We start from the raw sequence: 16955 nt of genomic DNA, 5'->3' as shown, positions 1-16955 counted from the left end.
CAGCCCACATGTTCAGAGCCGGGAGACCCTGTTGGGTAGCTGTGCACTTTATAAGTGTAATAATAATAATAGACAGGCAACCACCAGACCAAGCAATGCAAGGAGTCACCTTGCATTGCTTGGTCTGGCTTTCAGAGGTAGGTTCTGCCTTCCTCCCCCCACCAAAGTGAGACCTGACCAAGTTAAAGCAACTGCATTAGGATTTCCAACCTCAAGCAGAATTACATTTAGCGCAGATGTGGATTGCACATGTTGCTCTGGTCTGAGGATGGAGACGAGAACCAAACCAGGTTCAGATTCAGTGACTCTGGCAGTGGTGCTGTCAGCCTAGAGTGTTAGTGTCTAGGTATTTTAGCAGGGTGGACCTATGGCTCAGAGCCCTGGCCTGCAGCTCTATTCCAATGATCCTCTGGTTGGCGGACACTGCTCCATTTACATGAATGTTTTTTCTTCATAATTATTGAAAGCTGGGTGAGATAGATGGGACAGTTTTAGTTTTCAAACTGCACTAAAATGAGTGCACTGCACTTCCTTAAAATGTATGTTTTTCGTGTTGTAGGAAAGCACTGAAAACTTGTGTAAAAGCTCTCAGAGCTCTTCTACTCGAAATAAAGCAAACATTTAAAATGCCATAGTTACTCTGCATTCAATGAACTTATTCCTAGTGTCTTCCCATCACCTTGAAAATCTCTATGACCAACACAACATCCCTCTTTTTCCCTGTTGGTTGCCTCACTTTTTATTCTGTGGGTTACTTGATCTCCATTATCTCCTAGCATGTAGTTTCCATCCTGGTTAAATTCCCTGAGCACTCAAAAAGTACAAGTCAAATATTCAAATTAAAGTTCAACTAAATTAATCTGATGCAGTCACAGGTTGGTAATCCAAGTGAAATCATCCACATAAGTCCATCAAATCACGGATAGTATTTTATTTCCTTTTATGGATTCAAGCTCTCCAGTTTCCATATACAAAAGTCTTTGGATTAATCAGCCAACACGTGTTTCGTCATGTCAATTATTTACACATTGACTTCGTCAGGGCATAATCCTCATATAGCGATAAATTCACTTTTACGAAATTCATTTACTTTGTACTTCCAGTTATGAAGTCAAGTTATTATTAATTATTATTAAAACATTTTTATAGAGCGCGTAGTTACCCGGAGGTATCCCAGCGCTAAGAACCCTACCTCTACAGGTCAGTGGGCCGGGAAAAGAGGGGGGTAGGAGAGGGGAGGGGGGAGCTGGAAATCGGGGTTCCGGACGAGCAAGTTTCTTTTAGGGAAAAAGGTGGGTTTTCAACCGCATCCTGAAGCGTAGGTAATGTGGTTCAATTCTCAGGTCACGGGGGAGTGCATTCCAGAGGCGGGCGATGTGAACAGCAAAACGTCTGCCACCTGAGCGTGCCTTTTTAAATCTGGGAATGATGATGAGATTCTCCTTGTCCGAACGGAGGGATCTTGAGGATTTATAGGGTTTGATAAATTTTCTGAGAATAGGGGGGCCTTGATTTTGTAGCAGTTTGTGAGCCAGGCACAGGGCCTTAAATTTGGCCCGCTCCCTGATTGGGAGCCAGTGGAGGAGTTTTAGTGCGGGTTTGGCCGAGGCTCTGGCAGGAGTATTGGTGAGAATCCGGGCGGCGACGTTCTGAATTCTCTGAAGCTTGTTCATTGTTGCTTCGGGGGCGCCCAAGTAAATCACATTGCTATAATCAAGCCTCGAGAGAATTAGGCCTTGAATTAGCAATTTTTGCGAGTTGGGGGCAAGAGGGGCAGGATCTTCCTCAGTGATTTCAAGAGCCCGAAGCACGTCCCGGCTACTTTTTTTGCCTGCGTGGTGAACGAAAGTTCTGTATCGAGCCACACGCCCAAGCTTTTTACTTCTTGTTTAGGGTCAGGTGGGGGACCTAGACATCCTGGCCAGATGTTCGGGGAGAGAGTGAGTCCTTTCTGGCCAAGGAGGAGAACGTCAGTCTTTGCTCCGTTCAGTTTTAAGGCTGAACTGTTCATCCAGCGTTGAACCTGCGTAAGGCAGTTAAATAAGTCTGCTGGTTGTTGGCTGGGATGGGATAATGACACAACTAATTGTGTGTCGTCAGCATAGCTGACGACGCTCACTCCGAACGGGGTGATAACCTCCTCCAATGGGGACATGTAGATGTTAAATAACGTGGGGCTCAGGGAGGAGCCCTGAGGCACGCCACATTGGAGGGGAGTTTCGGAGGAGCAGGTGTTGTTTTCCCAGACCTGGAAGGTGCGCTGGGCCAGAGAGGATGAGAGCCAGGATAGGGCGGAGCCTTCCACACCGACTCTCTTGAGCCGTTTGATGAGGAGTTGGTGGTTGACGGTATCGAAGGCCGCACTCAGGTCGAGGAGGATCACTGCCACTGATCCTCCTTCGTCTAAGAGTGCTCTGGCCTCCTCTACCGCTGCCAGGAGGGCGATGTCCGTGCCCTGCCCCGGACGAAATCCTGTCTGTGAGCTTTTTAGTCTGTTGTGACCCCCACTCTCAAGTATTATCTGAACAGGAGTCCTCACATATTATCCACTATGATCGTCACACTCTCGAACTATATCTAGATTCAAGTTTGTCCATCCACGGGGGTACCATCCAGCAGTTTTCCAGCTGCTTCGCCTCATACTTCGTGGCCAGTGCCAGTTCCATTTAGGCATATTTCCACCTGAACCTTTTTGCATTCTTCATCTTTGGGGGTTCTGTATTTCTCTACTCAGGGAGAGGTGGTGGGAAAGAGTTGCTTCTATTGGCATCTGTTCAGTGTCTGGCAGCCCCCAGTTGCGCAGCCTGCTTTCCAAATGAGGCTTGATGGAGGTAGGCTCAGCCTTGCCTGTTTCCTCTCTCCTGATATCCTGCTTTCAGTTAGGGGAAGGGCCTTTACCAGCCCCGATGCAGTAGCTAGATCGGACCCTCCGGGCAGATGATTATTCTGGCTCAGCTCTTCTTGGCCGGATCCTGAAGTCCAAAATGAGCCAGCATTCCATGTGGCTACTGTCTGACACCCACACTCTACCCTCAGGTGCCAAAGAATACAGACAAAGCAGTGACCTTTGACATATAGATTTAGTGATGCTTCTCTGGTCTATTTTCTATGTTCTCTGTAAGAATGTTGGTATGACTGGCTATCCCGGTGCACTGTAAGGTCATCATTTACTATGTTTTAAAAGTTAATACACTTGAATAGACAATGAAAAATATGTTGTATAATGCACAGCTTTTGCCATAAAAAAATATTATTGGGGGAGAACCCCCCGCCTCAAGCCCACTTGCAAGAGTCAGGCTGGCTCGCTACGGACCATAGAGAGATTGGTCTGACAAAATATACCAGGGCTGCTTTGGGTTCCCAGTCTGGCCCTGGCCTGAGAGCTCCTGACTGGGTCCAGAGCATGGGGCCCCCTCCATGTACTTTCCAGGGGGGCCCCTCAAGTTTCGTTACACCACTGACGAGATCATGACCAGCAAATAATATGTTCAGAATAAGCGTGAATAAAAGTGTGTTCAAGGCATCTCTCAGATCCAGTAAGTATCAGCTGCCTTCCTAACACAAATAGTTTTTAGAAACAGATTAAAATGTATGATTTGTCAGCATTTAATGAAGACGGACTGTGCAAAGCCAGCTTCCCACACCTCGCCAAAATCCAAAAGTTTTAATTTCAACCAAGCATCTTGTCGACGGCGTAGTTTTAACATTCCTCACTTTGTTTTGTTTCACTGAGTCACAAATGTAAATTCCTTGCTATCCTTGTGCAGTCAAAGGAAAGGAAGAAGAGTCTTATTACATTGCTGTGGCTACCATTTCCAAGAAAAAAGCAATTAGCATTTTGCACTGCAGGCTGCATGTATCAGATATATTTCTGCATTGTGGACACACAGAGGAAGGAGTGGAATTTAAGGCTGCAAGGAAGTTCAATGGAAGGGAGGGGGAAATGGAGCAGGAATGCACTTTACAAGTATATGCTCCTAGACCAGTAGCACTCACATCCCACCACCCTGACTTACACATGGCCACTTGGTAAATTGTTACATTGTTATGGACCTATGTTCCCAGTGGTTTTATGAGTGTAGCAGACATCACCATATTCTAACCTTCCCTCACCTAGCAAAGTTCCAGTCACACAGGCAGCTCTCATTAGGTTTTTCGAAGCTGTTAACAATGTAAGTCAACACCACTGGGTGCACCCGCACCACTTGCCCATTCAGTACCCTGGGCGCAGTTGTTGCTGGTACTGGTGCTGTAGTGCAGTGGATACAATATTGGAAAGAAAAGATATGACAAAGCGCCACTCTTGCGATAGGCTGTTAGGAGCGCGACGCGCCACACAGGAAGGCTGATTAGCTCATGCCAGTCCTCCATACAAATGCCACCTAAACAGTATCTAGAGGAAAAAGATGTCTATATTTTAGGGTGTTTCTGGTAAAGGCTTCAATCATGTATGTGGATAAAGGAGTAAATGTTGGTGTACAATTCACTTTAAAGACCAGAGGGATTTAATACAAAAAAATAATCCTTGCACACTTCATGGGAGCGTATTTCTTTATAGGTCGAGCTGGAGATAGCAATGCAAAGCATTGCGTCCAGCTCGACAACTATAGTTGCCCATCTCCTGGGAATCTGAGACAGGGGCCGGGCACGGGCGGTGATTGGTGTCTGTGAACACACACGTCCAGGCCAGCGCCGTGCACATCCCCTGCCTCAGATTTCCTGAGGTGTGCAAACACACACACATGCAGGCAGACAGACTCACATGCAGGCAGACACACACACAAGCGCCCACACACGCACGCACACATACAGACACTCCCCCTCGCCGTCGCGCACATACCCTCACACACACACACACACACGAGCGCACCGAGCCCCCCCCCCCGCCGCCCTAGTGTTTGCACATGATACGGACGAGCATTCACGATAGACTTAAACCAGCTTGTTTCAAAACGGGGGTCTAAACGAACCTGTGAAGTAAAAGAAACTCCGAGTCCCAAGAGCACACAGTGACACACAAGAGCACGTACCTGCCCCTCCAGCTGCACAGGTCCGTGGAGTCGGAGCCCAGTACAGATTGCACGATCCCGAGGTACAGGAGGAAGGCCAGCCAGAGCATCTTCACGCCGAGCCCCTGCGCACGACACACGGCATCAGCCTCCACCGGCAGCTTGCATGGTGCCCGAGGATCACAAGAGGGAGGCGCCGAGACTCGCGGAAACACATCCACCACCAACGACCGCTGCTGACTGACCAGCGGCTCCCGGCAGGGCACGGGGGAAGGGGAGCAGGGGCCGGACAATCGGACAAGGCCAGACAACTTCTGACCAATCAGAGACCCGCGAGCCTGGGGGGGAGATAAACTTCACAAGTCCGGGAGGCGGGCGGCAGGTTTAGTGGGAGAGGCATGTGCTTTCCTCGCTCCTCCTCTAACAATGAATCTGATCCCATCTGAAGAGTTTATTTATTTATTTAGGTGTTTGCAGAGCGCTATTGCTTCGAAGCACTGTTGACTAAGAGTCTTTAATAAGGAGAAAGACAATATTTGGCAGGTAAGGATGCCTTCTCTAGGCAGCTACCCAGCCACTGTCTACTCCCAAGCCGGGCTGCAGAGAGGATTGTGAGCACCTCATAAAAGAAAATAATAATAAAAAACACACTTTTTCTTGATTTTTGTGCGTCACGTAAGTTTACAATGAAATTGTGCACATAGTTCAAAAATCAGCTGGGCGTCTTCATGGGTATTTTTAAAATAGTTTGCTTGGCAAAGTTCAAGGAAGAGGTTGTGAAAATGAATTTTGACTTTTTTTCCTTCAAATTTCCCTACTCATGTCATGCCAACCAGGACAGTTTGCCCATTACCAAACTTATTGTGATATGCAGAGACAGTACCGTAGGAAGATGCAGGCTGCCCCCGGGGTCATCACTGTGTGTGAATAATAACAGCTGTGAGGCCGTGCGTGAGGTGCATCATCAGAGCTGTGTGAATAATAACAGCTGTGAGCCCCGTGCTGAGGTGCATCATCAGAGCTGTGTTAATAATAACAGCTGTGAGCCCGTGCGTGAGGTGCATCATCAGAGCTGTGTGAATAATAACAGCTGTGAGCCGTGCGTGAGGTGCATCAGCAGAGCTGTGTGAATAATAACAGCTGTGAGCCCCGTGTCTGAGATGCATCATCAGAGCTGTGTGAATAATAACTGTGTCAGCCCCGTGCCTGAGGTGCATCATCAGAGCTGTGTGAATAATAACAGCTGTGCGCCTGTGCGTGAGGTGCATCACTTATTTGCCTCTCTTTCGAGTTTCAAGGGAGGCTCACAAATACAGGCACTTTCAGGAGGCGTCAGCCCCGTGCGTGAGGTGCATCATCAGAGCTGTGTGAATAATAACAGCTTTGAGCCCGTGCGTGAGGTGCATCATCCACATTGCTCAGGTCACCAAAATTCCTGCACTCTCTACCACACTGCTTTCAAGAACAGCATACTCTGCACACACTCACACTGCTCACCAATTCAAAGTTTGCTAAAAATTTTATGCAACGCATTGTCATACACAATGCCAATAACTCAAACTTTAATGCTGCGAGACCTATTGCATTGTAAATGCTTGTTTACAAAAGATGTTGGTTTGTAATTCGAGGAAGGCACAATCAATAGCCAGACGCAACATGCACACATGTTTTAAATACATCAAATGCAGTTGATTTGTATTCTAATGTTCCTGTTCTTACTTCACTTCAGACTATTGAAACATTTCAGATACAATAGAATGCATTTGTTTTTAGGGTGAGTGTGAGGTGGGGATGGCCGCATTAGGTGAAATTAAACACCATTCTAGGCTCCTGCCACTGATGCATCTAATAGTCACATGCAATATAGTGTTTAATAAACAATGTACAAGTCTGCTCTTTTTATTATGATCACTGTGGGCAGCCCCTAATAAAACTCTGCAACTTATTGTTGTGTGAGACTCCTCATTAGGTAGTGTAGTAAATACATTGAAATGATCCATTAAACCGCCTGATTAGGTCATGGGGTCCGCAATAGCGCACCTTGGTGTTAGCTTATGAAACTAATCAATGCAGTAATATAACCAAAAAGCAAATTCCACATCAGAACCTGTGGTGGTAACATGAAAAGATGCACCAAATTTAATATTATAAATCTACTACAGGGAAGTCAAAAGATACATCCAATAAATAAAAGGAGCACGGCTGCAATGATAACAAATGAAAGCGGGCACCATGATGCACTCGTGTTAAGAGCTCAACGTCTGTTCAATCATCTTAATTAAATAAAAAAGAGTGCACCAAAACTAAACCTATGGCCGATAGTGAAAGTATCCTTGTAGTAGGGGCAGTCACCAGTGTGGGAACAAAAGAGCTAGAAGATAGACCAAATGTAAACATTCACCAACAACAGCAAAGGCATTTCGGAAACCAGAGGAAACAACCAATAAGAAGCGCAGCGCGTGTTCAAAGCCCATAGACTGCATACCACATGTCTCGAAGACAGTGCATTCTGAATAATGCTGATGTAATATTTCTCAAAGTGGGATTTGTCCTTCCACACATTTCAAGGCGAATTCTTAAATACCTGTCAAAATTGTGAAGCCCCGTAACTCTGGCTCTGTAGTTAAGAAACTTTGAATGAAGACTTAGGAAATTCTAGCCTTCAACTGAAGCACTGCGAAGCGAAGCCCAAAGACTGCCACTGGAAAGAATTTGTAGAGCATTCCCTCACAGGGGTAAGAACTGATGCACTGTTGCACCTAAAACTGAACGATGGATGTGGTGGATATGCTTTTACTAAATTTTGTACAAAATGAGAAATCATAGTTTGCAGCTGTTTAGGAAACCTGTTTTGTGTATGTTTTTTAATATTGTTTTTTAATTACAATGGAAGGGACTGGCACTCATGGTGATGTCGGTGGCACTGTTTTCATTTAATTTAATAACTCATATTTTAAACCTAGAAGCACCTTTCGAGATGAATGTTGACCCTTGGCACACTTTAAACGTATTTTCGTGCACTTCAAGACTACCTAAATATGGATGAACCCTGAAAGTCTCTTTTAATCAATAAGCACCCTCTTTGAATCTGGCATGAACCACCAAGACTATGAAATGTATATAATGGTGGTGAATGTAGTTTAACAAGTATTCTGAGATCCATATCTCCTTCAAAGGGATACATACCGCCACCAAAGAAATACCCACTGATATGGCAACAACACTGAGGAGAGGAGTTGGCCTAATGGCTAGGGCGCTCGACCTCGGACCTGGGGATCTGGGTTCGAGTCTCGATAACGACTCCAAACATCCTGTGATTCTGGGCAAATCACTTACAGGTAGATTCATCAATGTCCAGATTTGCGAGTCCTTAATAGCGATTATTAAGAAATCTCTATTAAGGACTTGAAAATCGGGATTCATGTAGAAATCGCTAAATAAATTGAGATTCCTACAGCCTCCTTATTTGCGATTAGCAAATTGCTAATCGCAAATAAAGAATAACTCCCCATTCATTCCTATGGGCCTAAGGCTCATAGGAATGAATGGGGAGTCATTCCTTATTTGCGATTAGCAATTTGCTAATCGCAAATAAGGATGCGATTTCAAGGGTGCCAGGGGTGTCCAAAGGACACCCTGTAGCACCCCTGGAATGTAATCTGCATTGGTGTTGCGCACACACATGTCCAAAGGACATGTGTGTGTGTAACATGCAACTTAGAAAAATGCATTTAAATGCATTTTTCTAAGTTTACGCTATTTACCACGAGGTTTGACCTTGCAGTAAATAGCAGCCCAAAATTGCGATTTCGCAATTTTAAAATGGTTCATGAATTGCATTTAAGGAATCTCAAATAGAGATTCCTTAAATGCAATTCCTCGCATATGTGCAAATTCTTTAACAGCAAATTTTGCATTTGGGATGATGAATCCCAAATGCAAAAATTGCACTCGCAAAGGGCCAGATTCTCAGAATCTGGCCCTTTGCGAGCGCAATTAAGCTTGATGAATCTGGCCGTTAATCTCCCCGTGCATAACAAAAATGAATGTGTGTCCTCATGTAATGTAACTGGTGCTATGTAAAGTGCTCTGATACCCTATTCGGTTCGGGTCAAGTTCACGCTATATAAAACTCTGCAAAAAATAAATACATTATTATTGGCTTTCATAGACTATCTCAGGTGGGCTTCACCAATTTCCTGTCATGAGCTCCCTGAAATATATGTTTATCCAAACTCAATGCAGTACAGTAGCATTTCCATTTTGTTCAAAACGTTGTAGACGAATCACACGTTTTGTGGAAGCCGTCATTATATTTACCTTCTGCATGTGCGGTATTTATGCATTTTATGAAAGGCATCCTCCAAGGGCTTCAGCAGTTCCTGTTGTGACAACAGTGCCCATGGATTTCTTTTTGGACAGAATTCCACACACCTGCTAATTTTGCAGCTCCTGACATCTTTGTGGGGATATCTTGGCTGATCCTCATGGGATGAATGCTTAAAGGTGGAGTCAAACACTCATTAAATGATTTTTTGAAGTCTGTTCCATGTTCTCATATAATCTATAGAGTATGTGAATAGTATGCAAGTCATCTGTAATAGGATCAGCGTATTCTTGGGTATGGCGTTGAACACCTGGAGTGAATGTTTCAAGCTTTTAAGCCGTAGCGCCATGCGTTCATCTTTTTTGAAAGAAAGAGCGAAAGAATCAAGACATGAGTGCATGTACATAGTGCTCGAACACTCTTGTTGCTCCTCGCATGCCTAAGTAGATCTGTGCTCTCTGGTGTCAGTGTGTCTGAGACCAGACACACTGCTGAGAGAGTGACTGAAATGCACCTAGTTTTATCTAAACATTTACTGTCAGGCGCATCACGGAATCTGCACATCTGCCTGCTCCTCACGCTCACACACAAACGCACCTTTGCAAGATCGTTAGTGCCCATTCTGGGGACATTCATAAAAACGAGATAATAAACTTGGGTGTATTTTGCAAAATTCCTGTAGATTTTACCAGATTCCTAGCACAATTCTGATCTGACAAAATATTTTAAATGTGTGTGTTGTGATTAGGTGAATGCTGTTAAAGAGCTGGGACTCCATCTTTCAACCAATGAGAAGCGCTGGGCGTTTTTCGAAGCCCATAGACTGAATACCACATGTTTCTAAGACAGCACAGGCACGCTGCCTGGGCTCGACCTAAAAAGTAATGGACTAGAAGCAAAAATATTTTAGTTGGTTTCGAAAAGCACTCATTGCCATAGTAGTAACTGGAACTACTTTGAGTGTGGATGTGCTCCTTGTGAAAGAGCAGAATGCCGTCGCTCAGTGAAGTGAGCTAATGGTTGTGGTGTCAATGCTTTCCTTTATCACTAAGGGTCGATCTGAAAGGAGCAGTGAAATGCAAAAAAAAGTCAAAACTGAGGCAAAAATAGTTTACCAAAGGGCATTATCATTTGATTTATTCAGAGGAAATATGATTAAAGTAACATGGACGGCGTAGCCAGCAAAAGCATAACAGAACATAAAATCAACTGTATGCACATACATTGTCAGAAGAACTAATACATGATTCATTTTAAAAAGAAATAATCGGGTCACTTAGAATGAGTAACCAATTCTTGGCATGAGAAAACATAAAAACACATTGTGTGCCCAGAGAAAAAACCCATAAATTGTGTTCTTGTAGAGAAGTTCGATAATAGATTAAATAAAACAGACTTTAAGTCAAAAGAGCTCTACGTGCAGAGATATAAGTAAATGCACAAAAATGAAATGCTTCTAGTAAAAATAAATCCACATAACAAAAGAGTAGTGCAGAGCAGCAGCGTTCTGAACAGAAGGAAGAGAAAACTTGACAATAACCTGAATCCCTTTTAAAATGTTCTAAACAATAAAGATTATACAGACAAATATTGTGACATTTCTAAATATGTAAAATTCTGTTAGCAACGGATTTAGAAAATACAATGTTACATGAAATTAATACTTATCACTTGCTTTCTCTCGGGACACTCATATTCAATTATGTTAATTATTTTTTCGTCTGGACACCTATTTAATTTTATTAATCTTATTTTCATTATTAATATGGGTGCAAGCATTCTTTTCCGCCAAAATAAATAAACGACTTTAAAATGTATGACATGAATTCATTTCCATGCACTTTGTTGCATTAGTCTTCCTGCACTGTCATTTCTGGACATAACATGATGAAAGAAGGTTTACAACAGACAATGAAACTTCTGCCAAGAGGCCACTGCCTTTTGCCTTGAAAAGATACATCTTCTTAGCTAAGGAATATTACACAGTCCAGCAAGACCATCATTTGAAAATCAATTCAGGCTATCTTTCTGTTTTACAGAGAGAGAAACTCTTGCACATGTGTTGGCGTGCACATTATTTATAGGCCTACAGCAGTGGCAATACAAATAATACGTCAAGAACATTTTTAACTTACAAATTAGATACTCAGTGGGCTGACACTTTGCTCTGTGCTCAAGCGGAAAGAAGTAAACATGTGATGGACACCACAACCAACGAATGGATGACGAAAGGTGGCTGAATGCCATTGTTAGTAAGTAGATAATAAGCTTAAATGCAGTGAATTTAAAAGGTCTTGTCTAATGGCACTTCTAAAAAAAAGGAAAGATGGCGAGGCTGGTGTTGGTTCTTAATATCTCCTTATTCATCACCTGCTCTACCAAAATTATTTGGCTCTGGTGGTGAAGGTTGAACAGAACCTTGGGGTGCTTCTAGATTCTAATTGGTAAAGTCCTCTCAGACTAGGGCTGTGCTCTCATCTGCCTCTGACCAAATGTAACAAGTAGGCCACATTCTACCATATTTCACAATTAGGAAATTGCATTATGGTCAGGGTCAAAATTAAGTTAATGCTACACTTTTATATGTGGGGTTGCCTGAGCAACCCCAACAGGATGTGGAGAACACAACTGGCAGATTAACATTAGGTTTAGAGACATTTGAGCTTGCCACATCCATTCAGTGATTCACTTTGAAATGACTGGCTTGGTAGGAACCACAATACCTGGCTATTGCCAGACTGCATTTTCGGGAGGCTTTGGTTCACATTTGTTTGGGAAAGGAAACAGTCGCTTCTTATGTGTTACCCCCCTAGCTTAAAGATAGTTTACTGTTCTCCCTCTTTATGGCCCCTTCTATTCTAGCGTTCAGAAAAATCCTGAAATCTTATCTTTAGAATTAGTTTCTTCTACCGCTCTAATGTGCTTGCAACTTTGTTTATGTCTTGTAGCATTTACAGGAAGCACCTCTTGACAATAACATATCAGGGGTGTGTTGAAGCACATAGATAACATAGTTATAATAGTTTGTCAAATGGTGAAATCATGATGTTGACTATTATAATAAGCATGTCAAAGGTGTCCCAGTGAACCTCAGTCTAAACCATTATGCTGGCCAAAACGCTGTGTCTCATGCTGTCATAGAAACAGCTCAGTCCCTACTTGTCAAGTTGTCAAGGAGTTCCTTAAAGATTCATAAAGATCCAATGTCCTTTAGAAGTAAATTAGCTTTTGACTCCTGATGGGAAAATTATCTTAGGCTAGTTGATTGGTTACATCAGTACACGTTTCAGAGGACCTAGAAAGGGCAGAGTGTTGTGGAATCATGAGGTCATCATCCTCCCTTCCAAGAAAATTGTTTTGTACAATTGCAGCCAGATAGTCCACAACACTAAATACATTTGCTTCGGATCATTTGCCGAAGTTAGATAGATATCAGGGTCAATGCTGAAAGTAGTCATGGCATTTTTTGACCAAGTATATCCTAACGATGCATTAAAAATAATATTAGAATCAGAACACTCTGCCAGGAGAAATCATGCCAATGTAATACTAGGACTACACAATATGCCTAAAACTGTGACAATAGGAATAATACAATCCAGACTACTGTGTCAACAGTGTATGCTATGAGAACTATTCTGGCAGAAAATATGCCTTTGAAGTCAACGTGTCTGCAGGATCCTCATAAACAACTGCTGTACCAGAGAAAAAACTAAATATTTCTATGCCAATTGGGAATGCCTAGCACACGTATGGTGACATTTAAATATCTGTATAATATACTGTTCGGTTTAGTTCTCACTTTATAATTACTATACTAATTAAAAAGGCCATAGGAATTTATGTGAGACTATACATCCGAATTAGCTTGTAAGTAAATCTCCCACCAGCTGTATTATACTATTTAATTTTTCTATTAGAATTATTTTGGCAGCCAAGTTTTTTATTCTCATCAGAATTGCCAACTCATTTACTATACCTACTGTACCAGTTGCTTACCATTAGACACGCTGTACAGCCTATTTTTCTATCACTGCTGAGCTCACATTTGCTGCTCTGCTCTAATTACTATGTGGTTTATTTTGCCTTTCTTCTTACAGTACTCCCAGAAACGTACCTGACCCCTGTACCTCCTACAGGTTTTCCCAACACCTATATCATAGCATTAAGACACTGTTTTCGGGAGACACTGCATTGGATTCTTCACTTCTCTTGCTTACGAAGCCCTTTCTACGTCATTGGCATTTGTATACCTCTGAGATGGCCAGCCCAACTGAAGTATTAGGAGGATTCAAAAAAATATATTGCCAGACATTCTTTCATTTTGCAAAATCCATGTTCTTGAAGATGGGAAAAAGCAAACATTGAGGAAAGTTCCCTGCTTTCATGCTTGCTAATTGTGCTGTCCTGTATTTGCCAGCCTCTTCTTAATCTGAAAAAGCAGCTGGTCCATTTCCTTTGCAATCATTTTGCCTTCCTCAGAAATAATAGGTGGCTGTTCACCAGCATGTTAATAAATAGGGCTCCCTGTTTTCCATTTTTACTGATAAATACAGACAGAAAACCATTTATTTTCTTGTCTGTATTTATTTTTAAATGTGGATAAATACGGAAATTGGCTTTTTTTGTGTGATTCTTAACACATTTTGCCATGACTGCTTGGCCAATAACTGTGAGGATTGATAGGTAAGGGTGTTAAAGAAGAAAGGAATTTTAGTAAAGAGGCTTAAACAGCTTTATATATGCACATGGTTGATACTGAGATTTGCATATTTCATATAAATGCATTGATTTATCTTCTGCGGGAGTTCATATCACTGAAACCTGGAAGGCATTCAAACATGACTGCATATTTATTGGTTAAATAAATGTGGAAATATACCAGTTTCAGTTTTATTTTTTTGACAAAACCCATAATAAATATGGATAAATACAGATAAAGTTGACAAAAATAAATATGGATAACTACAGATGGAAATGTCAAAAAAATAATTACCATAAAACCGGAAGTCCTATTAATAAACGATGGCTGTTCTGGTTGATCTGATTGTTCCTAAGATGTATTATGCTAATCATGACTGAATGAAGAGTGGTGTACTAATATCCACCACTACTTCTCTGCTTTTGAAATCATTATATCACCGGGGTCTTCCATGAAATAAGGCATAACCGTCACTGTGTTTAAATTTTGTTCTACCTTGGTTAAATACCTGAAGAGGGAACCACTGCATTTCCTAAACGTTAAAGGCTACTCCATCGTTGAGCTCCATTGGTTGTGTAGATATAGGATATAACAGCACCTCTAAAGGGCAGTAGTCATTTTTTAACCTGCACTGTGACGAACAAGCTTTCAGGGCCACCCAGAAGATTATACACACTTTTCTGAAATGTCACTTCATCAATAGGTGTAGCATTGTCCATTCCGCCACATGTTCCTGAAAACTAAAATTCAGGGCAAATAATTTTAAACCAATTGGAGTGAATCATTCAGTAGTTATATATGTTATTGGAGAAAGTATGACAATACAAGACAGCATAGCTGGAGAATCTTTTCATATACTTACGGTCACACACAGGCAGCGTGTCACTCCAAAATCCAGTTTCCGTGCATTGGCTGGCCTCTGAACCATTTAGAATGTACCTGAAAGCAATTTGGAGACATGTATAAGAATAACACTCAAGCTGTGTGTATATATTTAGGAACTCTGTCCCAACACATTCTAATTCCCAATATATTGTCCAACTTGTATACCTGCACTGATACACTAAAGACCTTTGGGGATGAGGTGCCTAGAGCACTGCTAAACTAAAAAAATCTGAATTGAAACAGTAGACATTTATTCCAATGGAAGTAGTCCATTATTTTATTATAGCGGTAAGGGCGATTACATTGACAGCATACTTAGAATACATTGCAACACAGTAGAATCTGGCAACATCATATTAAGCTCTTTGAAATCAAAACAGATAAGAGTACCACAAAACCCTGTATGCAGAAAGCTCCACATCAAGCTAATTCTGCTCAATTACAATATACTGAACTGTGGAAAGTAGCCACTGTTACTAAGGGCATATGTATCATGCCCAAATGCGTTCGCAAACGCTGAAAATAGCAGAATTTCGGCGTTTGCAAACACATTTTCGCAAAATGGTATGTAACACACAAATCTGCATGCAAAATAAGGAATCCCAAAATTTGCGATTCCTTATTTTGCAATTGCATTTAAGGAATCGCAAATGTTGCGATTCCTTAAATGGAATGTAAGAACCCAAAAACATTTGCTAAATGTCCCTAAGGAATGGCAAATTACCACCAACTTCTAGTTGGGGGCAACTTGCGAATTCCTTGAAAAATGCACATTGTTGCATTTTTCAAAGTGCCATGTGACGCACATACATGTCCTTAGGGCATGTATGTGCGCCACATGTGCATCCATGCATATTTCAGGGGTGCAACAGGGTGTCCTTTGGACACCCCTGCACCCTTGAAATTATTCTCAATTTGCGATTAGCAAATTGCGAATCGCAAATTGAGAATAACTTCTCATTCATTCCTATGGGCCTCCTGGCCCATAGAAATGAATGGGAAAGTATTCCTTAGTTGCGATTCGCAATTTGCTAATCGCAATGAAGGAATTTTAAGAAATCGCAAAATAAAAGCGATTTTGTACATACATACCTATTTGCGATTCTCAAATAGCGATTTCTTAAAAATCGCTATTTGAGAATCGCAAAACTGGATGATGATACATATGGCCCCAAGAGCTTAAATCTGTGAGGAGCAACCGGAACTGGTTGAGTTTGCAGCTTATAGCCATAGGCTGGTACTGCCCAGAGGGCTGCTATCCTTTCTACTATATGGTGACAGAACCACACAGCTCAAAATGTATGTTGGATGAGCAGTACCACAGTTCTGATTTCCAGAGCTGACCAGGAAAGAGTCAGTACCTTATAGAGAAAACAATTTGTTTGAATACTACTCTAGCAACTAGAGAGACAGCGTCCATCCTTGTGGTACATAACTTCCTGTGTATGGCAGCCATGCTTCAGTGTGTCTGCAGCTAAGACCTCGCTACACGGATATGGGATTTCAGTCATCAAGACCTGTGACTTAAAGGATTGTTCAACAGACATACTTGTTTACTTACCTTAGAGCCGTATGCTGCTCAAATCTACAATTTAACTAGTCCTTGCATGTTTAATTTAAATCTTAAAACTAGTTTATAGTGTTGACGGACGAAGAAAAGACGATAGAACTTCTGTTGGCAGTATAGGACAGAGTTTATGAAATGCCCGCAGAAGGTCTGTCGACTCCAGGGAACTAGAATCTGAACTTCAACTTAAAATGTGGCAGGCATTTTCTTTTATACCTTCTTAACTGCAAATGTGTCATACATTTACATATTCAATCACACATTTGCTCAGGAACATAAGTTTTAAAAAGGTAATGATGCAAAAACGTCTGATCGCACGTTGATAGAATGCGTCTCAAGTGACCATGTTATTATTACATTTTCACGCCATTGCCGTACTTACTGTTGTGTTCCAGCTTATGCACGCCTGTGATGTAACAGGCGTGCAGCGTAAGTCCCACGTGACCGTTCTAAATAAAGAGGGGC

At 42.1% G+C, this 16955-nt stretch overlaps 1 protein-coding gene across 1 annotated transcript in view; it reads right to left on the bottom strand.

Moving 5' to 3' along the window:
* Positions 1–16955, bottom strand: part of APOH (apolipoprotein H) — a 410334-nt gene that overhangs the window by 124897 nt on the left and 268482 nt on the right. The window contains exon 4 of the mRNA XM_086930939.1: positions 14901–14977. Within this exon, the coding sequence (XP_086787065.1) occupies positions 14901–14977 (77 nt within the window). The remainder of the gene's footprint in view (positions 1–14900; positions 14978–16955) is intronic.

This window comes from Lissotriton vulgaris, chromosome 7, assembly GCF_964263255.1.
Source record: "Lissotriton vulgaris chromosome 7, aLisVul1.2, whole genome shotgun sequence".
Taxonomy (NCBI): Eukaryota; Metazoa; Chordata; class Amphibia; order Caudata; family Salamandridae; genus Lissotriton; species Lissotriton vulgaris.
Note: the sequence above shows the minus strand (reverse complement) of the source record. Positions and strands in the feature narration are given on the sequence as shown.